The sequence below is a fragment of the Cololabis saira genome, chromosome 21, assembly GCF_033807715.1.
Source record: "Cololabis saira isolate AMF1-May2022 chromosome 21, fColSai1.1, whole genome shotgun sequence".
NCBI lineage: Eukaryota > Metazoa > Chordata > Actinopteri > Beloniformes > Belonidae > Cololabis > Cololabis saira.
This window is the reverse complement of record NC_084607.1, coordinates 10,363,569-10,390,865: the sequence shown is the minus strand read 5'-3', so window position 1 is coordinate 10,390,865 and position 27,297 is coordinate 10,363,569. Positions and strand designations below refer to the sequence as shown.

The 27,297-nt window shown below is 41.5% G+C and overlaps 1 protein-coding gene across 2 annotated transcripts; it reads left to right on the top strand.

The window, feature by feature from the left end:
- The first annotated feature begins 12,424 nt into the window (after positions 1-12,424).
- On the top strand, positions 12,425-26,410 carry znf281a (zinc finger protein 281a). 2 transcript variants are annotated; one of them, XM_061712304.1, is made up of 7 exons: positions 12,425-12,546; positions 16,223-16,679; positions 18,853-18,954; positions 19,412-19,535; positions 22,410-22,493; positions 22,608-22,726; positions 23,968-26,410. In XM_061712304.1, the coding sequence occupies exons 2-7, from the start codon at positions 16,272-16,274 to the stop codon at positions 25,531-25,533; spliced, it is 2,403 nt and encodes an 800-aa protein (XP_061568288.1). In that variant the 5' UTR covers positions 12,425-12,546; positions 16,223-16,271; the 3' UTR covers positions 25,534-26,410. The 2 variants fall into 2 exon arrangements, with proteins under 2 accessions (XP_061568288.1, XP_061568287.1); XM_061712303.1 differs by having other exon boundaries at positions 19,409-19,535.
- The last annotated feature ends 887 nt before the right edge of the window (positions 26,411-27,297 follow it).

Here is a 27,297-nt window from a genome sequence, read left to right as displayed (position 1 = left end):
TTTTTTTTAAATGCAACCAATGTTTCATACCGTCAAACGAGGTGGAGGGAAGATTATCCACAGAACTTGGGAGTCTTGTAGTCATTAAGTCAGCCATGAATTCCTCTGTTTATCAGAGTTTTGGGGTAAAATATGAGATCACCAGTTTCACAGCTAAAACTTGCCACAAATCTGATTAATGCACCAGGACAATAATCCTGAGCACAACAGCAAATCCGAACCAGAAAGGCTGATGAAGAGCTGAATCCGGCGTTGAAATGGTCCAGTTGAGCTGTGGTGGCACCTGGAGAGAGTTGCATGTTAAAGTGCACACAAACGTCTGTGAAATGAAACAGTGCCGTAAAGTGTGGAGGGCCAAAACCTAAAATGACTGATGGCATCATGAAGAAAACAGCTCACACTGTCATGTTTGAAAGTGGTTCTGTAAACTGTTGGGATGTTTTACACAAACTTCTCCTGCAGTTTGGTTCAGTTTTTGTTCAAGTAAACATCTATTTTAAGGTATCTACTTTTGCAGCCTCATTGTTACTTAAAATGAACCATGTGCATAGTTTCACTTACTTTGAAATAAGTAAGCACACACACAAACACACACAAACACACACACACACACACACACACACACACACACACACACACACACACACACACACACACACACACCTTTTTTGCATCATTATCCTCTAAACTTTGCCAGAATTAGCATTTGAAAGCCTAACTTTCACCTAAAGTCAAATTAGTTCTTTCTTGATGTTTGTGCCAAAAATAAAGAAACTCGCCTGAAGGTGTTAATGAAAATGCAATGAGGGCAGACAGAGACACAGCCGGAATCCGTCTCCGTCGTACTCCGGGCCACAGCTGACCCCGGCATGGATGCAGACGTTAGCAGAGATGAGCGGTGATTTCGAGCCGACTCAAACTGATGCAACGATCCTGCAAGATGATCCCACCTTCATTAAACCCCACCTTCATTATTCATGTTTGCATTTTTACTCAAACTTCCTTACAGAGACATCTTAAGGTTTTCATGTCTGTGAAACAGAACAGAATAACAGAGAGAGACATTACTTTTATATCGTACCTACAACAATGGGGACAATGCGACACCAGAGACAGAATAACATTTTTCTGACCGTGTTTTAACCTTCCCAAACGGTCAGGTATCCCAACATCCATTAGGCTCTTTAAAGTTCACATATACAATATTTTACACCTCAGCACAGTACTCCGGCTTCCTTCCTCAGTCCAAAAACATGTCCTGTATTTTAGGTTGATTGATGACTATAAATTGCCCATAGAGAGTGTGACTGTGTGGTTGTTTGGGACCTTGACCCTGTATAGGATTAGGTGGGTAAAAGAAATGAATGAATGTTTTGTTGTGCTGTGAGTTAATGGTCTATATTTAGTTAAGTAAGCAGGCAGCTCCGACCGAGCCTAACAGCCTCCAGCTCATTGGCAGCTTACCCTGCAACAGCTGGAACCGCTGTCTCCTCACACGGAGCCACCTTCTCGGTCGGCCTGTGCTCTTTTCAATCTAGCTCTGATCAGACCTCGGTGACTGATCTCTGAGAAAGCTCTGAGAAACGAGGAGCCAGAGGCCGCGGCCAGTTAACCCAACCGTCGGCTTGTGAAGGGCCTAGTCGTGTTCAGTCAGTGATCCATCAGAACTCGTTTCAGCTCTGGCAGGACTGGTTTCAAAGGACGTTCTGGTAGATACTATGGGAATGGGGATGTTTGCATGGATGTAATCAGAATGGATGTAAGATAGTATCAGTTAGAATCAGTGGATAGATTGAGCTAAACCAAACGAAAATAGTTAACCTGTGGAAACCAAGCTGAGGTGGTCGTGTCCCAGATGACCTTCAAGCCAGTCGGGCTTAGCTTGGGGGTTGCACGAAGTTTACCGTGACTAGACGTACACCTGCACAAAAAGAGCTTTTAGTCTTCAAACCAACTCTTCAGAAACCCTATGTGTGATGTCAGGGGGCGTGTCCTGCTCTTGTTACACAGTCTTTGAAGACATAGGGCCCGATTTACTAAGATCCTAAATAAAGAGTACTAAATTGCGTGTGCACTGAAAAAGTTTGCGCGTGCTGTTGTTGTGTGTTTTGCGGGTGATCAACTAAGATTGCGTGCGCAATTGATAACAGGTGCAAACCTCAGTATTTAAATGAGGTGTTGCGCGTCTTACGGTTTGCGGCGCAAACTTTGCGCCATGGAGAGTGGATGGAATGCAGGATATAGTCGCAAGCGCAAAATAAAATTTGACGAGTTGGAGTTAGAGATATTAGTGGAAGAGGCAAATTGTTGTGCCGTATTCAGCACCCCTGCCGTGAAAAGCACCCCCTCGTATATTCAATGATAAGTAGACCAAGAAAAAAAACAACACACTGACACTTCAATATATTTATATATACACACTCACACAAACACATACTTAGGAGTTTATATTATATATATTTACAAATATTATGGAAGACAACACAGTAAGCAGGCTATTAATTAATGACATCAATAACCATTCACCCGATTTTTGTTATCTGTGACTGTGATTGTGGGAAAGTATGACTATTGTGGAATCCATGAGCGCATTTAAACATGAATCATTAACACAAAACTGGACGCTAAACAGAACGTGACACGGAATGAGAATATCATTTTTGTCAGACGAGGGGGAGCTTTTCACGGCAGGGGTGCTGAATACGGCACAACACCGGGGTATGACAACTGCAGAACAAGTATAGGCGCACAATGAGAAACACTTTTTTCTCCATGAAAACACGTGATTTATTTATTATCACAAATAAAAAAATGAATGTACCTCCTGTGGCAACCTTTTGCTGAATAATACTCGATTTAACATTCAAATAAAATATTTCTCCTTTTGCATGTGGAGATTAGCACCTTCCTTTCGAACGTATTAAATACAGACGCAATCACAATCCCCGCAAAAACTTTCAGGCTTGGTAAATCTCATTGCGCGTGGTAAATGGAGATATTTGCATTTTCCCCTCCCAGTATTTAGCGATTTCTGGCGGGTACGCCCCATATTGATTATTCATCAGGGCAAAAGTACTAAATGAATAGCGTGTGCTATTTTGTTCATTTGAGAGGCGCAGTTCTCTTTGCACGCTGTTAGTAGATCAGCTGGCACATTGGTTTGCAGGTGCTGTCAAGTTTGCACACGTTTTTACACACGCAAACCTTTAGTAAATCAGGCCCATAGTCTGCTGCTCGAGTGCAACAATCAGCAGTTTAACCCCCATCCAGGCTAAGATCACTCAGTAAACCTTTAATTCCACCTCATCTACCGAGCAGCACTTCTATATTTATTTAAACATTTTTACGTAACGAACGTTTGTCCGTCCATCTCACAGGGGGAAACAGTTGTGTAACCGCAAACACTTCAGCTCAACGTTCAGCACATCACACATTTCTCGTACGTCCAGATTTCACACTCAGAAGTATTGATTATGCTGCACTGAGAGTCTGCAAGAGATTGTTAAGTCTTTATCGGCGTTACATTAGTCATTCTTATCTCTTCAACAGAAAAAACAGTCTTTCATCTTCAGATCACTTCCGTCAGATGGAAATAAGAAAGATGGCAACTTTGCAGGATGAAAGGGGTTAATTTACAAGTTTTTCTTGTAGACATTTCAGAGTTCCTGTGAGACATATCTCATGATAAAGGCAGATTAATCCTAACATGTATCATCCTTTTAGGTACTAAAACTCAGACATGACATTTGTACAACTATGAATCACCTGGGAGGATACTGATGTAAAACTAACACAGCGGCAAGAAGGCATTACGTTTCTAATCACATCTCTCTGTAGGCTGGGATTTTAAGAGCCGTGCATCAGGGAAATCACAGAGCAAAAAGAGAAAGTCCATGAGCAGAAGCACACAGAAGAGGCCTGATTGTAAGGAGAAGGTCTCCAATGAAAGTAGTACATTTATACGAGCTACAGAAGAATAGTCGTGGGGTGAAGCAGGGCAGATATGCAGACATTCAGGGACTTTTAGAGGGTGTTACCAGAGTTTCAAAGGGAACATCTGAGTGTGGAAATAAGTAAGATTGATCTCCATTTAAAAAGATGCAGTCGATATGAAAATAATGAAAATAATATCCCCCCTTAAAATGATCTGATCAAGTCTTTTTTAATATATATATATATATATATATATATATATATATATATATATATATATAGTAATGTATATCAGTAATGGAGTTCTGCTTTGTAGCACAAGTAAACAGTGCATTAAATCTAATCCTCCTCTGCACACATCTCTAATGACTGATGGGGGACTCTGATCTCAGCAGAAGGTGCTCGAATGCGGCTGTGATCCCCCTGAGAATCGAGGATTAGGGTGTAGGCAGGGCCGCCATCTGTCATGCATGTAGGCATCAGTCTTTCCCAGACAGAGGAATCCAAATCAGGAGATCCCCAGGCCTCGCTTCTCTCATCTGTGCAGCATTTTTGGTTTTCACTTCCAGACGATGAAGGCATGTCTATATTCACACTTAAAGGAGAGCGGGAAGAGTGAACAGAAATATCCTGCACACGATGCATTATTAATGAGAAGTAAGACTTGATAAGCATCTGCGTCATATGATACCCAAATTATGAAATTTAGACAGTTTTTCCAGCTCACGACTCTCGTGGTCTGTTATCGACTCATTGCAGAGTCTGTGCTGTTCGGCGTGACTCAAACTCTTACAGGAGTCCTAATGTCTCTAACCTTGAAGTCCCGAACGTTTCAGCCAGTGGAAAGTGGAGCCAGACATTGATGTATTCTAACATCAGGGCAACGTTTAAAATTCAAAACATGACACTAAAGACCTTGTTGGATGTCTTTTTGGTGGGTTGTCTCAGTATGAGTTTCTCTAGATGTTTTTATCACTTTCATGTTTGCAGCTACTTCCTTTCCACTTTCGTAGCCTGTCAGAAATACTGCCATCCTGTAAGGGGCTACAAACCGGTTTTTAATTCATTTACTGTATGACCCACATCTTAGAATTTATTAAAGGATGGCCCCTTGAGATGTAACATCTAATTTTCAAGGGGGTCTTAAATGAAGAGAGTTGTGCATGCGGCTCGGCATTGATGTTGGCCTCCTGTATGTTCATTTCATCTTTGTTTCATGTTATTTGACTCATATTTTTGGAGTTTAAGGTGTAACTTTATGATCAAATCATCCAAATAATCAGTGAATTATATGGTGAATTGAACTTTATCCATATGATCTGCAACTGGCCTCACTTCATCAGAAGACCGTCACACATATTTTAAGGCTCCAGGATGAGAACGGGATGTATATGGATATATACAAAAGAGCAGGAACATAAAAAACCACACAGATTTACTTACTTATTTATTTATTTACTTTTGAAATTACTTTTCTACCATTTACTTCTCAATTATACTCTGCTTTCTGAATGAATTGGTTCATTAGGAAAGCAATTAGCAGTGGGGATGTGAGACACACCTCTGATGTCCTCTTATTTGTGCACATAGTCATTCATCCTGCAGATCTAAGAACTTTTCCTCTAAATATGTCTGTGGTGATGCTTTGAATAACTGGTCTGAAACATCCTCTGTTACGTTAATGATCAGCCCTGGACATGTGTATTCCCTGCTGCTGGTCAACAAGCGCTTTTCTCTTCTTGGTCAAGAAATCACAAAACCTTCACTCCAAAACATTTTATATTAGGAAAGTGCAAAGTGCAAAAAAAAAAAAAAAAAGGAAAGTGCAATAAATTTTGGAGGAAAGTAAAGAGCAAAGAATATGGATTCATCTATGTCATTTTATTTGATGTTACTACATAACACTTCAGAGTGTTGTGTGTAAGATGAAGGGCCTGTTTTAATTTGAGATCAATTTAAGCAAAGGAAGCTTTGAAAATGTGCAGAGCCAACTGTATCTTTCATAACTGGCTTCCAGACCAGAGGGATGTGTCCTCTTTTTTATTCAAAGTTGAACAATGTTTGTCAGGTATTTTTTTTTCTTTAATGAATAATTAAGGGTTTTCCTAAAAACACAGAAGAGTTTGGCACATGTTTTCTAAAAAGACGTTTTCTTTCCCTCTGCTTCCCTCATTTCTATGCAAAGCTCTGAATCTTTAAATTTAAATAACAATACCTTTCCACAACAGAAATCATGTGACAGTTAGATCATTGTAAAACCTTAAGACTCGAATGGAAATCAAGTTTTGTTTCCATGCAAATCAGGACACGTGAATGTTTTTACTGAGAGCTTTTGCCGTTATCATAGACCAAGCATCCTTGGTGTATTTTACTCTGGCATCATCACAAATCCATTCATGTCTGAAATCTCAACTAACAGTTTATTTCAAACACCAGTTGGTGTCTTGAACAGTTAACGGAGGACAGCTGCCTCAAACTTCACATTTAAACTAACTCCTCTTACAGTAGGTCTACACATTTATATCAGCAATTCACATTGTTTTATTACTTTGTGTGTTTCCTCCCTACCTTTCCATCCAGCTGTCAGCTCAGCTGTCTGTCTGTCTGTCTGTCTGTCTCGTTCATGATAAAATGCTAGCTGACGAAGATCCTCGCCCTGCTTGGTGAAGCCATTAAGGGGTGGGTGTGTTTTCATGTACTTCTAAAGGTCATCAGAGTGAATCAGATGAGAAATAAGGTTTTATTTCTCTCATTTACTGCGTTCTTGTGAATCTTCGAGACACAATTTTGAAAACAGCTGCTGATGGGTAAAGTTTGAATGTTACGTTTGCAAACAGTTGCAGCTTTAAATGTTGACTACAGTTTTTACAGCCGTACAGGATTCTAACATCTCACATCATTTGATGGAGGATCACCAATAAAGATTTCTTCATGATTTTTTTACGATGACGATCTTTCGTCTTTGACAACCCAAAATCATGCAGTATGCACCAAGCATGAAGCAATTGTGTCCCAGAATGATGTTCAATTTCTTAAAACGACAACACAGTTGTTTGTATCTGTTCAACTTGTTCTTCAGCTTTGATTGATTGTTTTGTCAAACAAAAAAAGCAGGAAGTGATGAGTAGCCTTAGGGAAACGAAGGACATTCCTATAAAAGTGGTCATATTACAGAGGAGGAAAACAGGAGAACATGGGTCGGGTGTCTGATTCAAATGTTACATAGTTCCAGCACAACTGAAGTACAGCATGGAATATAATCACTAAGGCGTATGTGACAGAAAATACTGTTTTATGAAGAAAAAGTCCTGTTACTATTTTGTTGGAGTGCATAAACGTTTATGTATTGCTGAATAACAGCGTTTAGTAATTACTAAGTTGTTGACTGAATTTTGACAGAGGGTCAGAGGTGCCTGGGTTGTGGGTAAAACGCTTCTGCATCTTGTTAATAAAAATGCCTGTAACATGTTTTGGTCAAAATAGCACAGCGATGGATCACACCAGCTCCGTTTTTACAGTTCTGTTCATACCAGCTGGTTTAAGAGAAAGCCTCTCCACTTGACTCTACCCCTCTTTTATGAAACCTGTGTTACTTCAGAGGAACAGTGAATGCAGCATCATGTGATATTGGATGAGGAAAAGATATGGAGGTTGGATAGTTCCACTCTGAACTGGGCACGTGCGTCGACAGGACCCTGCAAATCTGAACAGTTCCTTGAATGGCTTACTTACTTCTAGCAGTCCAGAACCGACCGAGGGCTCACCTGTAGGCGCTGAAAGTGTCCCGAGTGGTTCACTTTGAATGGGGTGACTTCAAGTGCTGCTGGACTGAATTGGGGATTCTGTTTGTTGTGGAGGGTTTCTAACTTCTGATAAGCGTCAGCCAATCAAATGACAGCTATACAGCTAGTGCTAGCCAATGAAATCGTACATGGCTGTTTCAAAACACACAAGTTTTAAAACAAATTTCATTTGTTTCAAAAATGTCCTTCAGCATGCTAGAAGAAATGTAATTGATTGTTTGTTTATGTTATGACTGAGACATGTCAGAAGCACCACACGTAGAGTGTTAACACTTTGCTGCTGTCCAGGATAAGTGTGTTAAGTAAGAAGTTTTGATTTTGTAGTCACTTCAAACACCCAAACATATGTCCTCAAGAACAAAAACAAAGTATGGTTTTTATAACATTCCTTCTTTAAACTGTTCAAAGGTAATTCTTAACACAAGTTTCTACTATCTTAATAAAAAACCATAAGAATTTAAAAGTAATTAAATTATTTATTCCTTTTCTAACAAATGCAAGCAAATGCGATATCCATAATTTATACCCACTTATTCCTGGTTAGGGTACTCCAGCTTTGTCCCAGAGTCCAAAAATGTCTTTGCTAGAATAAGTGATGATTCTAAAACAGTGAGTGTGTGTAGTTGTTTGTCTGCGTGTTGCCCTGAGACGGACTAATGATCTGTCCGAGGTGTTCCCTTGTTTCTCTTGAAGAAAGGGCAGACCTCTAGCAGACCTCCAGCAGACCTCTCTGACATTTTTTTATTTTCTTTATTTTAGTAAGCAGGTATAGATTGATGGATATTGCATTAGTTAAAAACAGACAAAGTGTTCTGGTCCTCCGTGGGGCTGTGGGGGGCCTGGGTTCGGGTTTCTCCCTTGTCGGCTTCTGGTCTCTCGGGTGGCGGGGTTGCGCCCTCCCTCCTACAATATATTTGCAGTTAAGGTAAAGCTTGTTTTCACTTTGCACACACACAGTTACACAGACATACACACCTGCACACTCACCTACATACTCACTCCACAGTTTTGGGGAACAGTTAATCGCAGTAGCCTAGTCTTGATTCAGTCTCTCTCTCTCTCTCTCTCTTACAGATTTCAAAGGCATGTGTGCCCGTTGTGCGTTTCCCTGTGTTTCTCTCATTTCAGACTAGCAGCGGATGCCACCCCTCACCCCCACCCGCCGACCCCACCTCACATATGTTTATATTAATTACATATAAGAAAATTTAGAAAAACATTATGTTATATATTAAATTGATTATATATTAAAATCCTGCCTCTTGCCTTAAAATAGCTGGGATAGGCTCCAGCAGATCCCCGTGACCCTGCAAAGGATAAAGCGGGTATAGATAATGGATGGATGGATATATATTAAAATGCATATACTGTATATGAAAAAAAAGATGAATGGTATAGATGAAAGGATAGAAATCATCTCGGCCATAAATACTTCACTATCAATACCTTCAAAGTCATTTCAAATGATTACTCTATAATAACAAAAAATGTACACACATTGATAAAGCCATCTCTTGCAAATTTGCGCCACAATTATGACGGTAGAAAAATGTATTAAAAGCTGATGGTGAGGTGAATTCTGGTTCAGGCAGAGATTTAAAGTTTTGAATGTGGACCACAGGACAGACTCCAACAGGAGCAGGAGGCTCAACTGAAGTGCTTCAAAAGTTTCTGTGTCTGACCGCCCCTTAGATGTTGTTAAGAGAGTACGGTATTTGGGTCACATCATAAATGAGGATCTTTGTGATGATGATGACATCCAGCGTCAGTGCTGTAAGCTCTATGCTCAGGCCAATATGCTTGCCCGTAGATTCCATATGTGCACAGCTGATGTTAAAGTAAATCTATTCAGAGCCTATTGTACTCCTCTTTACCCAGCTCACCTTTGGTGTAATTATACCACCAAAGCCAAGCTAAAGAAGTTGCAAGTAGCATGTAATGATGCGTTCAGGATCCTCCTTAAGCTTCCAAGATGGACAAGTGCAAGCACTTTATTTGTTAATTGTTATGCACTGCAAAAACTCAGAATCTTACCAGGAATATTTGTCTTATTTCTAGTGAAAATGTCTGATTTTTTTGTCAAAAAAAATCTCATTACACTTAAAACAAGAGTCACCACCAGAAAAATAACTTTGTTATTTGACAATTTTCACCTGTTTCAAGTAAATTTTCACTTGAAATAAGTAGAAAAATCGGTCAAAATCATCCCCCCTGTAAAACTGCCATCCTGCCTTTCCATCCCTTATGCCATTTCATCAATGAATGTGGTATTACTGCTATTTCAACATTTAGAGTAATCACCAGCAAAATAACTTATTTGACAATTTTCACCTGTTTCAAGTAAATTTTCACTTGAAATAAGTAGGAAAATCTGCCAGTGGGACAAGATTTATCTTCTCATTACAAGCAAAAAAATCTTGTCCCACTGGCAGATTTTTCTACTTATTTTAAGTGAAAATCTACTTCAAACAGGTGAAAATGGTTGTTTTTTCCAGTGATGAGTCTTGTTTTAAGTGTAATAAGATTTTTTTTACTCAAATGAGACATTTTAACTAGAAAAAAGAAAAATATTCTTGTTAAGATTTTGAGTTTTTGCAGTGTGTCCCCACCTTCCATGCTCTGCTGAGGAATTTTATGTTTAAATTTAAGTGTCGACTCCATGAGTCAGAAAATTGTCTAATAACTGCATTCACTAACATCAAATGGAATGATACAACCAGTACTCGAGTTGAGGGGGGATGAGGGGAGATGGCATCCCCCCTGAAATAAAAACGGTGAGGAAGTGTATGTTTAAATTTATGTGTCGACTCCATGAGTCATAAAATTGTCTAATAACTGCACTCAATGACATCAAAAGGAGTGATACAAGCAGAGGTATCAAGTAACGAAGTACAAATACTTTTTTTACCTTACTTAAGTAGAAATTTTGGTTATCTATACTTCACTGGAGTAATTATTTTTCAGACGACTTTTTACTTTTACTCCTTACATTTTCACGCAATTATCTGTACTTTTTACTCCTTACATTTTAAAAACAGCCTCGTTACTCTATTTCATTTCGGCCTTTAAAAAAAAACTAACAGTTAAATTGCTCCATCCGGATAGAGTGAATTTGGTTGTGGTTGTTTCAGATGTTCTTGTCCAGTTTTGTTCTTACATCCGTTCCCTCAGATTCCTGCAACTAAACTTGGATGTACATTCCAATAAAGGTTAGGATAAATGATAACACGCCTCTGAAGTTTGACTTTTTGCACCATTACAATACTTATAGGCGACTAGTCATCATATCTTCTGCTCTCTGAAACACATGTTAATGCTCAATAGTACACATATATGGTTCTTTAATATGTTTGCATTATAATAAGATGCATTCATTTTCAATGGCCTTTGTCCTTAAAGGGAAAGTTCGTTTTTTTACAACCTGGACCTTATTTCTGGCATTTTTTATGGTCGTATACTCACCCAGGAAAGTTTGGTGTCATTTGGAGTCCTTCGGAAGATATTAGGGGGTTTTTTGCGAGCTGCTTCTCCATATAACGGTAGTGAACGGGGCACAGCGGGACACAGACGATGCAGCGTCTAAATAACACATGATTGCCGCGAAACTCTTCATTTCTTTTATGAATCACTAGATCTGCTTCCAGGACCTGTTGTCTACATCCGGGGCTGTGTGTAACAAATAAATCAGTTTGTAAACAAGACTTCTGAACTCATGACGTCATCTCTGTGCGCGCACTCTGTCCTCCGTTCAGTGAGCTCTTCAGCCGTATACTCTGGCTCAAAACGGTAAGGACGTCCATCATATTCAAAGTCGTCGTCCACAACCTCAGAATTTGACAAATATTCAGACATGTTTCAAATAACTAACAGTAAACTAACAGTAGCGAACTCCAGCTGTACACAGAGCTGTGTCTGGGATGCGCGCACAGAGATGACGTCATGAGTTCAGAGGTCTTGTTTACAAACTGATTTATTTGTTACACACACAGCCCCGGATGTAGACAACAGGTCCTGGAAGCAGATCTAGTGATTCATAAAAGAAATGACGAGTTTCGCGGCAATCATGTGTTATTTAGACGCTGCATCGTCTGTGTCCCGCTGTGCCCCCATGCGCTACCATTATATGGAGAAGCGGCTCTCACAAAACCCCCTAATATCTTCCGAAGGACTCCAAATGACACCAAACTTGCCTGGGTGAGTATACAACCATAAAAAATGCCAGAAATAAGGTCCAGGTTGTAAAAAACCGAACTTTCCCTTTAATGGCTTTTTCCCCCCTTACATTACTTTTACTTTTATACTTTAAGCAGTTTTGTAACCAGTACTTTTATACTTTTATACTTGAGTAAAAAACTTGAGTTGATACTTCAACTTCTACAGGAGTATTTTTAAACTCTAGTAGCTTTACTTCTACCTGAGTAATGAATGTGAATACTTTTGACACCTCTGCACACATCTGGACTATGGAAACATTGGAACAGATGTTTGCATGGATTTGAATTTGTGACCTGTAATGTTGATGTAATGTATTTTATATGTAACCTTTTGAGTCTGTAGTAAAGTATTAATTCAAGCCTACTCCCAGCAGGGCAGCTTGATGAGAAGAGAGCGTTTATTGGGGAGAGGGGGGGTTATGGGTTATCGGCTCCGAGCAGGACGCGTCCGCCTGCAGGACCCACAATGCTCCGCGCCAGGCAAGATGGAAGGACCCAGCTGCTGCGGGAGAACAATGTTTTGGCTCTAAACATCCAAAACTACGCGCCGAGGCTGAAGCAGGCGAGCCGCCACCGCGGGTCATGGTCCCGCAGCGGTAAGTGCAGCTGATCTTATTCATGAAAGCGGCCGCTGCGGCGGGGGAAGCCCCTGCAGCGGCGCGGAGCGGCGGGTTAGCTGCGGGGTTAGCCGCCGCGGCTAGTCGGGACGAGCATCATTGTTCGCGGAGTTGCGTGTTTCTGCGGGGATCCGCTCTGCGTGGCGGCTCCATCACCCACCGAGCCCCGGCACACCCGATCGCATTCACCCTTCCCGGCGTGGTGAATTTTTTTTACCCCTTTTTTTGTGAGTGAAATGATTTTTTTAACTATTTGACTGGAACCTGAATTGAATTAAGCCTGAATTATGGTTCCGCGTTAAATCGACGTAGAGGCTACGCCGTAGGCTACGCGGCAACGCGCACGTAGGGTCGCGTAGGTTCTCCGTCGATTTAACGCAGAACCATAAATCAGCCTTCAGATTCATATTTTTGAATGGCATGAACGCATGGAAAACAAATTATTATCCAGAAATTCACTTTTATACAAAATAACAAAATGAACTGAATAGAATAAGTATCTTTATTTAACAGAAACCTGTCCTTAACTTAAAATTCCATAAATTAATATAAAACAATAGAAAGAAAGCAGAACATCCATTCTGTAGTAGTGCAATAACAAAAGTGCAAACAGAAAGTCTGTAGAAAACTGTAGCAAGATAGTAAAGGCTTAATAACAGACTGTAGGCTACAGTTGTAGTAAAACAGAAAATAATAACTTATGAACTCAACAGCTCAATGCCATTTTCCATTGGCATCTTGTGACTATTTTTTGACTCTCACAGTAATACGGGACAAAGTGCGTCCCTTTTCAGCTCAATACGGGACACGTACTTATAAATACTGGACGATTCCGTTTTTCAAGGGACGGTTGGAAACCCTACCTACAGCCAAGGAGACCAAACCAAAAACCTGTGTGGGGAAAAAAACAAAACATAAATACAGTCATTTCTTCCAAACTGGGTCGGCCTTGATCTTTTGACTCCAGTTTGTTTCCCTTTTGAAGTTTATGATGTTTAATTTCACCTCAAATTAGTGGAAAATAACGGCTTTTCGTCTCAGAAGAAGCAGAGGGTTTTTATGTTTTATTTTTATTTCCACTTTTTTTTTTCAATTCGTTTCAATTTTAGTTATATAGCGTCTATTACAACAGAATTTGTCTCTAGGATCTTTCCAGAGTCCCAGAACATGAACCCCGAGCAATTATTACATAAACATAACATAAACAATGGCAGGTAAAAACTCCCCTAGTGGGAGAAAAACCTTAAGCCAAACTGGCAAGGAAAAAACTCACCTTTAGGAGGAAAGAAACCTGGACCCGGAGCTGGATCATAAGGGGGATCCTCCTGCTGAAGGCCAGCTGGGCAGAGCAGGAAAAGAGAAAACAGACAGAGAGAATGAAGAACAGAGAAAGGAGAGACACAGACACAATGACTAACAATACTGGGATGACTATATAAACAGATGTAGACAGTGCAGACCTGCGGCTGTTTTTAACCAGATTCTTCTCCTTTCGGCTTTTCCCTTCAGGGGTCGCCACAGCAAATCAGTTGCCTCCATCCGAGCCCGTCTTCTGCATCCTCTTCTCTTACCCCAACTACCTTCATGTCCTCTTTCACTGCATCTACAAACCTCCTCTTTGGTCTTCCTCTGGGACTCATCCTACTTCTACCAATATATTCACTATCTCTCCTCTGGACGTGTCCGAACCCTCTCAGTCTGGCCTCCCTGACTTTATCTCCAAAGCCTCTAACATGTGCTGTCCCTCTGATGTCCTCATTCATTCCTGATCCTATCCAGTCTGCTCACTCCCATAAAGAACCTCAGCATCTTCATCTCTGCTCCCTCCAGCTCTGCCTCCTGTCTTTTCCTCAGTGACACTGTCTCTAGACCAAACAACATCGCTGGTCTCACCACAGTTTTTGTTCACCTTTCCTTTCATTTCAGCCAGATGTTTTTAACCAGATTAATGACTGATGAATGAGCAGAAATGGGCCTGGATGTTTCCATTAAAGCACAACACGGTTTACGGCTGAAATACACTCAGAGTAGCTGAAGTTAAGAGTAAACTATATCTTTTTTATTATTTCACATAGTTGCATTCGTGCGCAAACAGTCTTTCTAATGCAGTCTGGGTGCACTCTCATTGGATGATAAGCTAGTGCAAATAGGATGACGGGTCACTTAATTGCACTTAATTTCAGATGGCTGCTGAAATACACTCAGAGAAGCTGAAGTTAAGAGTAAACTATATCTTCTTTATTTTTTCACATAGTTGCATTCGTGCTACATGATTCAGTAATTTTCTGCTAAGCCTTTAACCCTTCAAACATCACAAAAAGACTATGAACATCCTGGATTTATAATCATAATACATTCTATTTATAACGCGCTTTATATTTAGTAATCTCAAAGTGCTACAGAGCAGAAAAATAAAACATGAACATTTTTTTTAAAATATATTTAAAAACAGAGCATATAAAAGCTATTTAGCTATAAGGTTTCTTAAAAAGGAGAGTTTCCAGGTCACGTTTAAAAGCCTCTGCAGTCTGTGGGTCCTCAGATGGTTGATTTGGAAATCAGCCTCATTTTGTGACCTTTTTTATGCCTTTGAACAGATTTTTGTATGCTTCACATACTTTGGGGCAGTCCAGTAGGAAAACTTAAAAACCCAAAAGCCAGTCATTTAGTAATAACTGCAGACATTTTGCATTTCCCTGCACCGCTACGAGAACAGCAAGATCTGATTGATTTAAATCATTATTTCTGCTGCCTGCCACCGTTTTTAATTGGTTGACCAGTGATCTTTAAATCAAATCATCTTATTGCATACTTTACATCTGCTTTAGAGAACGAGCGCCACTAGTTACTTGTTTCTAGGCATCTAACTTTTAGAAATGACTGGTTATGTTAAAGTGAGCGTCTGTTGACATTTATGCTGTGAACTTAATCACAAATTCAAGCAGCCGCCCTTCGATCCAGTTAAATGTAGGTTTTTTTTGTTTTAGTTGAATGTAATCTATGCCTTTACTATCTTGCTGACAACTGTTAATTGTCGCAACAGTCAGATTAGGTGTCATGATTTGTATTAGCTCTCGCCGCAAACCTGAATACAATCAAAACGGATAATAAAACTGAGTTAAGGGCTTTTCCAGGAGCAGCACTTGATTTGTTTACGCGGCAGTGCACAAACAGTCTTTCTAATACAGTCTGTGTGCACTCTCATTGGCAGATAAGCTCATGCAAATAGGATGACGGGTCAGACAGACCCATCAAAAAGATTAACACACAACATTGACCCTGTGGTTCCTCATCCCGTGTTGTGTCTAGAACTACAGTCACTGTGACCTTTTACGGCCCCAAAATACCGAACATCCACACTGTAACGAGCTAATGAACCAGTGAGACTTGGGCGCTGTATTTCCACTTTATTTCCGAGTGTTTCAGACTGTAGCCCTTTGTTGACCCACAAACCGTCAGCTTAATCCGACTAAGCGCCCAGTTGTGAGATCAGAGGCCGTGACACCGATTCCTGAAGATGAAGCTTAACTGGCTCATGACAGCACTGTTATTTGTGTCCCCTTAGAATTATTTGAGTTACGATGCTTTGAAATGTATTATGATTGGGTTTTATGTGTGTAATAAACATTCACTGTTGCTCTGATTTTCCTCTCAGGATAAGACTGACTTCCACCACGTAGTTTTGCTGCCCACCAGCCGTCACCATGAGCATAATTCAAGACAAGATGGGGAATGAATTCCTGCGCCCCAACGGGGGCATGGATAGCAGTTTTGGAGGCGGCATGATCATGTTCAGCCATCTGCCTCCGGTGACCAGCTTCACCCGGCTGGCAGCTCACACGGTCATGCAGGACCTTCCACCGCAAGAAATGATTCTGAAAAAGGAGCGCGACTCTCCCGACTGCAGCATGGGCGGCCTGGGAGGCGGCGGCCTGGGAGGTGCTGGGATGGGAGACTACATTTACACCATGGGCATCAAGCAGGAGAAGCAGTCGGAGCACGATTATCGCCTACCGCTCTACCCTGGAGGTCTGGGGAAGAACACGGAGCTGCTGGAGGTGTCTGTCAGCAACAACCAGAACCTGCTGCTGCACGACCTGAACATGGGCAACGTAAGTACCAACCACCACGCAGCTGAACCTTATTTTATGGTTATGGCTTTTATTATTAAAGAGCAGTTACATCTACAGCCAGTAACTGACTGCGAACCAGTTCTTTCTGTTTTAACCATCAGAGCGGCAGCAGCAGCGCCAGATCTTTGACTTTTTTTAGTCTAAAATGCTCCGTCCAAGAGCACAATAAAAACCTTGAGTTCATAAACAGACGTGAGGTCGGAGCAGCTGTTTTTTCCCTCCTGTTTAATATTTTAATGTCTCCAACTGTTTTTTTTTTTTTTTTTGTGCTCAAAACTGTGTTTATAAATCCTGTTTGCACTAGCTTTTATAAAAACCAGTCGGCATTAAGAAACACTGTTGTAGCAGACTAAGTTCACAAACACAACTGCATTCTGCAGCAGCTTTTAAAACGCAGACTTGTGATGTTAAGACAGCAGGTTTGCAGAGAAAATTAGGTGAACACTGAAGATAAAGTGTCTGATGATCAGACAAGACTAGAGGGAGGGATCAAATGAATAACTGGAGAAGTTGATAATGATGTAATGATGTGAAAAAGGGAGAGTGTTCTACATTTGAATTCAAGAACTGACTGGCCCATTTAAAGGCTTTCTCTCTCTCTCTCTCTTTTTTTTTTTTTTTACTAATCGAAGGAGACATTGGTTTAATTACGGAAACCTCTGAAAGTAAAACTCAAAATTTGCAAAATGTGCAAAATTCGCCTTTGAGCAGTCGCACTTTCAAGCTCTTGATGCAAACAGAATCAGTTGTTTTTTCTCTTTAGTCCATTTGAGCTTTTCCTTTAACTCCATAATTGTCTGAGTAGGTTTATATTGTTAAATCTGTGTGTGTTTTATACATTTTTTTTTTTTTACTGTATTTTCATTTTAAATCTTGTGAGAGAGAAGACTGATGGTGAAACCCGTGTGAACTAGTTTTTGAGTCTTAAATCTCCCGACGGCTTGAGATGCAAAGTAGTTTTCTCTTTCTGGGCAGGCGGGTGATGTCATCTAGCGTCAGCATGAATGACAACGTCCTGGCAAAGACGCAGCTGTCTTGTTTGAGCTTGCACTTAATTTCAGACGGCTTTTGTGCTCATTCAAGTAGAAATATACACATCCACACCCTCCTAACAATGGCAAGCCATCAGAGGTCAGAAGGGCTGAATATTGAACAGATTCAATCGTCTTCATTTAGATTTAAAAAAAAATGTGTATATATATATATATATATATATATATTTTTTTTTAGAAAAATCAAAAAATGGGTTTAAACACAGACTGGCCTGTTTTTTTTATTTATTTATTTTTTTTTATTTTTTTTTTTTTTTTTTTATACACATTTTTAAATATATGTTACGTTTCTTCAATAGGTTTGTTATTAATTACTCTGGGATGCTCTAAGGATAAAATTTCAAATTGTCATCTTCATTCGACCTTTTGGTTAAAAAAAAAAACACTTGATCAATATATAGTAGTTGCTTATTCATTTCCTGGTAATTGATTTATTCTGTACTCAAGAGATGTGCATTAGAGCCAGAGTCAATAAAACAAGTCCTGCAGCCCTTTTCTAACTGAATTCTTGACCAAGTTGCAGTTTTTTTGTTTTTTGTTTTTTTTAAACCCATCAAGTTAAATAGTGCAAATCAAAATTGGACTGTTTCTATTTCGGGTGGGCTCTTCTCTGTTTGAACTGAAAGCATTGGTCAGATTTTAAGAGGAGCAGGTGCACCCACATTTGTGCTCCCATATGGCAGCGAGGGACCGGCTGCACAGCCGGGTGCCACGGAAACGGCTGGAAGGAAGAGGGGACCAGGAACCAGTTCTTCTGCGCTGGATTAATCCTCTTATCCAAGCAGAAGTTTGCAGATGTGGAAACCTTTTTCATGTGTGATCAGATTGTAAAATTGTTTGGTCACAGTAGTCGGTGAAACACACTTTACACAAAGGGCCGTACACGTTGTGCTTTGTTACGCCACCGCCTAGGAGGAGATCTTTCACGGTGAGCCTTCATCCGTGCACATTGTCTCAGTGTTTTGTTTTGTTTGAGCAACAAACATGGACTTATTTTCCTGATCGTTTAAGACTGCAAAGCTTTAACCTTCAATCAAGTGATTTCCTTGTCACGGCTCACTCTCACGGCCCGTCTCCCCGTCCCTTTGTGATCCTCGCAGCTGCCGAGTCAGATAGAAAAGGAGGCCACGGGGAGGAAAGGTCGCAGGTCAAACGGTGATGGACAGGAGGGAAAGCCAAGAAAGAAGAGAAGTGAGGCAAAGGTTTGTTTTTCATTTTTCTGTTTGACCATGTAGTCCTGTTTTTATTTAGTCCTCAACACCACACAAATACTTGAGCAAATGAATACATTTGTGTTAATATGTGTTGTAAAGCTCCAAAGTAAGATACATGACATTCAGTTTTTTCCTCAATCAAATTGAAGGTATTGGTCCCCTTTTGTATATTTCTTATGCTTGTAAGTTTTGTGCCAACTATAGTCACTTAAATTTCAAGTGACATTTAATCAATTTTAAATCTTAAATACTGAAAATGTTATGCCATTTTGTTTCCTCCTCCTTAGTGAGAGCTTTTATATTTTCCACATAGAAATACATGTCAGACTTTTAGTTTGTGCTGAAACGAAAAAGGAGCCATATTATGGGAAACAAAATGTTGTAAAATAAACCCGACTGACATTCAAAACTACAAAAGCACTTGTTGTGTGTGGTTCTGCAGCAGTCGTTGATGCTGGATCCAGATGGTGGAGGTCTGTCTCCTGGAAACAAGCCTCACATCTGTGAACACTGCGCTGCATCCTTCAGAAGTTCCTATCACCTGCGCAGACATGTCCTCATACACACAGGTATGCTCCAGTCTGCTCTCGGCAGGTTTTGACCGTTATTTTGACCAGCGGCAGGTGGTGAAAGGATCAGGAGTATTACATTTTAAGAGTCAGCGATTTACATGCATTTCTTGTTAAATGCTGATTATTCAACTTTATGGACATTTGCAGAAGATACTTTCATTTATTGTACGTTTTAAAGAAGCAGTATGCTGGATGTAGTGACATCCAGTGGCACAGTTGCAGATTACAGGCACCTGAATGCCTGAAAACCTCCCGGTTCCCTTTTTGTTTTAAAACAAAACAGGACAATATCCACATTGGTCTTACAGCGGGGAAAATAAGTATTGAACACGTCAACATTTCTCTCAAAAAACATATTTCTAATCGAGCTATTGACATGAAATTTTCACCAGATGTCAGCATCAACCCAAGTAATACACACATACAAAGAAATCCAAACATTTATGTCCTTAAATTAAGTTATGTGTAATAACCCCCTCCTTTTCTTCATGTGTTCAATACTTATTCCCCGTGCCATTTCACTTTATTACACATTTCTTTGAATGTGTGCATTACTTGGGTTGATGCCGACATCTGGTGAAAATGTCATGTCAATAGCTCGATTAGAAATATGTTTTTTGAGAGAAATGTTGACGTGTTCAATACTTATTTTCCCCGCTGTGTATATAGCAGCCATTGGTGCTTAAAAAGGTTTGCACCAATGGTTGAAAACAGGTGGAAACTCCCAGGAAATAAGCTTTGTTACACTTCACTCTGATCAAAGCTTTGCACATGCAGCCACATGCAGTCATTTAAAATGTGCAGAACCACTGATACCTCTACCTACAAAGCTAGCAGCGCTTGCTGTTCCGTCGCCACATTAAAACTCACACATGTACATGTTGAGGCACGTCTATGTGTTATCTCCCACTAATGGTCATGTGATAGCGCAGGGGCCCTCGAGGGCCACGGTCCTGCATGTTTTAGATGTTTCCCTGCCTCAGCACACTGGAAATGCTCATTAATTTGAATCAGGTGTGTTGCTGCAAGGACGCGTCTAGAACATGCAGGACAGTGGCCCTCGAGGGCCGGAGTCCGACACCCGTCTGATAGAGGCTCGGTGAATCAGGGATAGATATGCAGTGACTCAAAACAGCCAATCATGAAGCAAACTGCTGCAGTCGCATCACTGTTTCCAAATTCCCTGTGGTTTGTTCGTCCACATCAGACTGCAACGGTTGCTTTCAGAAAGTGAAACTGGGGCTGCAGACCCCGTTTCAGTCATGTGTAATATGAATGCCAGGTATAACGGGAACAAAGGTTTAACTTTCAAAACAAGATCATACTAAAGTGGATTACTGTATCTGACTTGTTGTTGGAGTCTGTCAGTCCGTGTTCTCGCGCCTGCAGCCGGGTCAGAACGCCGCTGCGCGGCTTTTGACTGGTAGTCATAAAAGGGAGCACACGCCCCCGTCCTGGCTTCAATCCCTGTTTGTTATGGACTTCATTTTAACATTTTTATGGGTTTAAAAAAGAAAATCTTAATGATTTTGGCCCGGCTCACCTCTCTGAGCTTCATCACTCCTACTCACCTCCCTGGTCCCTCAGATCGGCTGACCTGCTGCTCCTGCAGGTACCGAGGTCTAGGAGGAAACTCAGAGGGGACAGAGTCGTCTCTATTGCTGCTTCCCAATGGTGGAATTACCTACATGACGTATTAGAGAAGCCCCCTCACCGTCCACTCTCTAAACCCATTTATCCTTTGGTTTTCAGCCTCAGCGAGACTTAGTTTATTTAATCCTAGATGTTTAAATCAGTCTCATTTTGTTGAAAATTTGATTATTTTTGTCTTTTTATTTATTTATATATATATATATATATATATATATATATATATATTCACTGTTTTTATCTGTTTCATGTTTCAAGTACTTTATAAATAAAGCTGGTACGTGACGTAATGCCTTTTTAAGTAACTCATTAGAGCCAGAGTTTAATTAGTCCAGTGGTTCCCAACCTTTTTTCCTTGGAGCCCCCCCTACTTGTGTCTAAGACCAGCCAGGCCCCCCGACCCGTACATACTAGCACCAAAAGAGTAAAGTGATTCGTTACAAATCTTTAATTGAAAAAATGAACATTAATTATGTTTTTGTGATACATTTCTCTTTTGTTTACCCTGTATACATATGACTGTCTTTCTCACCTTCATTTTGTGTCACCAATGTATAAAATACGCACAGAAAATAATTGCAAGGACATAAAATAATTTCTGAAAAATGTCTCTTAATATGAGCGCAAACATTTTTAACATTTTTCCTTTAATAACCTGTCGGAATAGTAGTATGATTAAATGTTGAATAATGATATAATAATAAGTTAAGTTTTTATCCTGCTAAATAACTTAAAAATATATTTTGGTCATTTTAAAATACTATGTGGGTTTATACAGACTTGGATTACCGTATTCCATTAGGTGTGTTATCTTTTATTTAACATGCGCAAATATAATTTTTACAACTGCATATCCTCAAAGCAGACAAAGTTTTGCGCCCCCCCGGGGGGGGCCCGGACCCCAGGTTGGGAGACACTGAATTAGTCAATTCATTAGTCCGACCTAGATTGAATAAATAAAATGTGTATAGAAATAAAGGGTACTGGGGAAAGCCTGTTGGTGGACAGTTATTGTACAGAAATTGTGTAAAATAAACCTTATGGTTTGTGTTTGTTCACTAGTTCATTAAGAATGTGGATTAAGCTGTTCTCGAGTCTGGTGTGGTTATATATGTTTGTTTGGTTGTATTCTCTTCTGACTTCTAGACTAATTTTAGCTGGAAGAAAAACTTTTTTTTAATAGTATTTGTACATATTGAGCGCTGCTGGTTTTTATTTCAGGTGAAAGACCCTTCAGATGCAGTCAGTGCAACATGAGTTTCATTCAGAAATACCTTCTTCAGCGACACGAGAAAATCCACAGTGGTGAGTAATTAGCAACTGTTTATATGATCCTGACGCAGAGCGTGAGTCGCTGAGAGTTGGTTTGGGGGGAAGTATGCGATGATTAACATGGAGTCGTGTTTGTCTTGTTTACAGGAGAGAAGCCATTCAGCTGTGATCAGTGCAACATGCGGTTCATTCAGAAGTACCACATGGAGAGGCACAAGAGGACGCACAGCGGAGAGAAGCCGTACAGATGTGAGACCTGCCAACAGGTTCGTCAACCCTTTAAACCCGTATCTTTACCAAATATTTAAAGTAGGGCTGGGACTCGATTAAAAAAAGTTAATCGAATTAATTACAGGCTTTGTAATTATGTTATATTATATAATAAATGGATTTTTGTATACGAGTGAATGATTGACTAGTGAAAACATATGTTCAATTTATGAAACAGTTTATTTTTATCAAGGTGGTGCTTCACCAAGAACAAATCAGTGCAATTTGCTATAAAGTGCAGTAAATTAAATATATGCAGTATGCACATTGAATGAGACAGGTAGCCTATAGTCAAGGACCTTCTGTAAACAACACTTAAAGGGAAAGTTCGTTTTTTTACAACCTGGACCTTATTTCTGGCATTTTTTATGGTCGTATACTCACCCAGGCAAGTTTGGTGTCATTTGGAGTCCTTCGGAAGATATTAGGGGGTTTTTTGCGAGCCGCTTCTCCATATAACGGTAGTGAACGGGGCACAGCGGGACACAGACGATGCAGCGTCTAAATAACACATGATTGCCGCGAAACTCGTTCATTTATTTTATGAATCACTAGATCTGCTTCCAGGACCTGTTGTCTATATCCGGGAACTGATTTATTTGTTACACAGACAGCAAAATAACAAAATACTTTCAACTGTTTCAAGTACATTCCAGAACATGGAAACACATTAGAAAACGGAGCACGCTTCCATCCATCCGTTTTTTAAAACAAAATTTCCCATCCACGGGACCAACGAGATCCTTTTCGTCTGCGACTTCATTCATGTTTAACGTGTGTGGTAACAATTTAGCTTGTGTTATGATGACGGCCGCACTTCGCTGTAACACTAATGCACGTTGGTTGCAGAACCCTTGAGAGAGAGAGTTGTGAAACACTTTGATCTCGCCGCGGAGCTTACAATGGGATGCCATACTAAAAAGTTTACTTAAGTTCGGCACACTTTTGCGTAAATATCAGTAAATATCATTAGGGTGGAAGTATGTGATTTCGGACGCAGCCTCTCTCTCGGGTCTGGTTGGTTGGTGCGCCGTCCGTGTGAAAGTCGTTCTGTGAGAAACGTTCCGAGGGGAAAAAAATAATGCGATTAAAATGTGCTATTTTTTCTAGCGTGCTATTTTTTTCTGTAATTAATTAATCGAAATGAACGCGCTAAAGTCCCAGCCTTAATTTAAAGTTATTAATCAAAATGACTTATAAGGTAACATTTGGTGTTTTTTTTCTTTTTCTGTTTCAGTATTTTTCGAGGACAGATCGACTTCTTAAGCACAAGCGAACCTGTGGAGAAGCCATAAAGAAGGGTCTGGATCCGGGGATGATGGACCTGGGCTCCGTGGACATGGGACAAGGCAGCTATGGAGGCACTCAGGGAAACGCTGGGAGCTCTGGTCGGAAGAAGGGAAGGTCCAAAAACTCTGGAGAGGCAGGCGAGCGCAAAAAGAAGAAGGGAGATGGAGGAGGGGCGCGGGAGCTGCACATGCATGGAGCCGTGTCTGGAGGCTACAGCATCCATGAGTACTCTCTGGACAACCAGACGGTGTCTTCCTCCACGGATCCGGGCCCCAGCATGCAGCCGGGCCACCAGGGCCAAGCTCCAAAGATGGCCTTCAAGAAGGCCAATCGCAGGAGCCTGGATAAAGGCGGCCCGGGGCCGGCCAAGTCCCTGGGGCCGGCCGGGGGCCTGGACGAGCACGGCCTCATGCAGGGTAGCGAGGCCAAGGCGGCAGCCACCAGCAGCAACTACGACGACGCCATGCAGTTCCTGAAGAAGAGGCGCTACCTCCAGTCAGTGAACGGTACGAGCGCTGCGGGGCCCGCAGGAGCCAGCACCGAGTTCGACGTCAGCGTCCACCTGTCCTCCCAGCCGGCTGTCCTCCAGGGTGGACTCTCCAGCGTGATGGACAGCGACGTTCCTCTGAGCCTCGACAAGTCGGGTATCCCCGACGAGGTGCTGCAGAGCCTCCTCGACCACTACGCCCAGAAAGCCGACGGCTCGCACCACGACGTTCACTTCGACCTGCACGACCAGCCCGTGGAGCTGAGCTCCGCGTCCGCCGACGGCCCCGACATCGGCAGCAGCACAGACGGCTCCGGGGCAGCGGGAGACAAGACTTTCATGATGCAGGAGTACTCGCGCTTCCTGCTGCAGGCTTTGGAGCGCACCAGCCACAGCAGCAGCTTCCCTCTGGGCCCCGGGGCCTCTCCCTCAGGAGCCTTCGCCGGCTCCCACCTCGCAGACAAGAACGTCTACAGCATGTCCACACTGGAGTGTGGGTTCGGCCAGTCGGCGGCCTCGCCTTCGCTGCCCTCCTCTGTGCCAAAGTCTCACTTTGCAATGCTGACGGGCTCCTCATCTCAGCACAGCTTCCACCTGAGCAGCCTGGAGGCCTCGTCACACCAGCAGCTCACCCCTTCTCAGGAGCTCACGGAGCAGATGGAGAAGCAGCACGCCTCCACCCCGCCCTCCACCTACCAGATGAGCCCGTCCGACCTGGGCGGCCAGAAGGAGCAGCCGGCCGGGAAGGGCGGCCCGGCCGTGGTCTACCCTCTGGTCTCCTCGCAGGACCTGGCCTCTCTGGACTCCAAGCCTTCCTACCACATTGAAAACTTTGCCCAGGCGTTCGGCTCCCAGTTCAAGCCGGACGGCCACGGCTTGTCTTACAGCAGCGACTCCGGCAGGGAGGTGGATCACCGGATACGGACGCCCGTGTCTGAATTCTCAGGGTATAGTAGTTTGTTATCTGATGTCAGTGAGCCAGTACGTGCAGGTTCTACAACACCAACAAGCCAAAGCTACAGATGAGAACCTGAGAGAAGAATATGCTCTGTCGTGAAGTTTGTGTTCTTATTTTAATTTTTTTAGCTCTCTTATTTTATTTTAGTCTTTTTTTTTTTTTTTAAGTGACAGCTCTATTTTAATTCAACTGTTTCTCTGTCTTCATGTCCACTCCTCCCCCTGCAATAAGCCCGCGAGGCACCCTGCAAATGCAATATTTTGATAGTATTCGTTATTTTTAAGTTAAATGTGTATTTTACTTTTAATTCTTGTCTGAGTAGTGACATGTTAGGTCTGGCCGTGAATTATGAGATGAACGTACCTTTGTGAGTGAGTGTAGACTAGCGCGGGGCATATTTCTCTTCCAGTGAGCTGTTTGAGCAATCCAACTTTACAAGTGTAAAAAGTGATAAATACAACGATGGCAGGGAATCGCCCAGAATTGAAATGTCAAAAAAAAGTGGTCTGTTACAGGAATTACTCAGGAAAATATGGGAAAGGAAGAGCTTACACGGGGCAGTGAGCGCTCTTTTTTTTTTTTTTTTTTTTTTTTTTTTTTTTCTTATTCCTCCCAAGAATTGCAACGAAGTTTGCAACTTCAAAGAGGGTTTTGTTGTTTTTTTTTCTTATGTTTTCTTGTTAAGTGAGTGTGACATAAACGGACTGCTGCGAGCTCTCTTGAACACTGAAAACACTTTCTACTAGGCTATATAGAGATTACGGTACTTTCATGTCAATGTGAAACGGATGCTTTCTTCACTAAGGGCCATATATATGAATATCTATATATATTTATAAGAATATATAATGTAAGATAACAGTTTTAATTGTTCTGGGGGGTCTGCCGGTTGAGGTTGAGGAAGGAATTAGACCTGTTTCAGGGGGAAAATGTTGTCCATGAATTTCTTTGGCCGACAGAGGTTTCACTTCTGTTTCTTCTTCCTCTTATTTATGGAACAGAATCCGATCAGCACTTTGAGCCTCTTACTTACTCCGTGTAATGTACTCTGTGGGATCGAGCTCAAACACGAGGACTGAACTGACTTTGATGGAGTCTGATTGTGGGGCGGGGATCGCCTGGCCAGCCATCCGAAGGATTACTCCGGATCCTCTGGATTTAACTTTGACTTTCTGGAAGTAAAAGTGGACACGGAAGAAACTTCCTCTGGACGCCATTGGATTAGGCATGCAACCAACCAGAGAAACAACTATCAACAAAAGACAAGCTCCTGTGATCAAGCCCTCCCCCAGCCCGTTGTGATTGGTTTGGTAGGTTTTGTAGCGGTGGAAGTGAATGGATGTGGCTGGCCAGTCTAGGGTGGGAGTGCCTTTAGTTGGGGGAGCATGGTTTATACGGGACGAAGGAGGGATGGGGCTGGTATGTTATACGTTTTCTCTTTCTCCTTGCGTTTAGGGAGAGTTTAGCTTGAGATGTTTTAAAATACAGTGATATTTAATCAGGATATTGTAATTCACACTCCACGTTTTAGTTGACCCGATCAGGCTTCGCTTTCTTACAGACTTTAAGGACAAAATGATCAGGTTTCCTTTTTGCAGTCAAAGGTGAGCGAGAGGAAATGCGTGCAGACCTTTCTTACTGTATGTGTCCCTTTTTAGAAACTGCTGTTTTTTTGTTTTTAACAAGAAGTTGTCTACAAAGCAACAACTTGGCCTTGAGTGCTGGAAACGATCCGACTCTGCTGCTCTGAATGAGTGAATTTGAACCCCGACGTGCCCTGAAAGCCTGCTGTTATAAGCAATCATTAAATGTGGCGGACGAACCGTCACCTG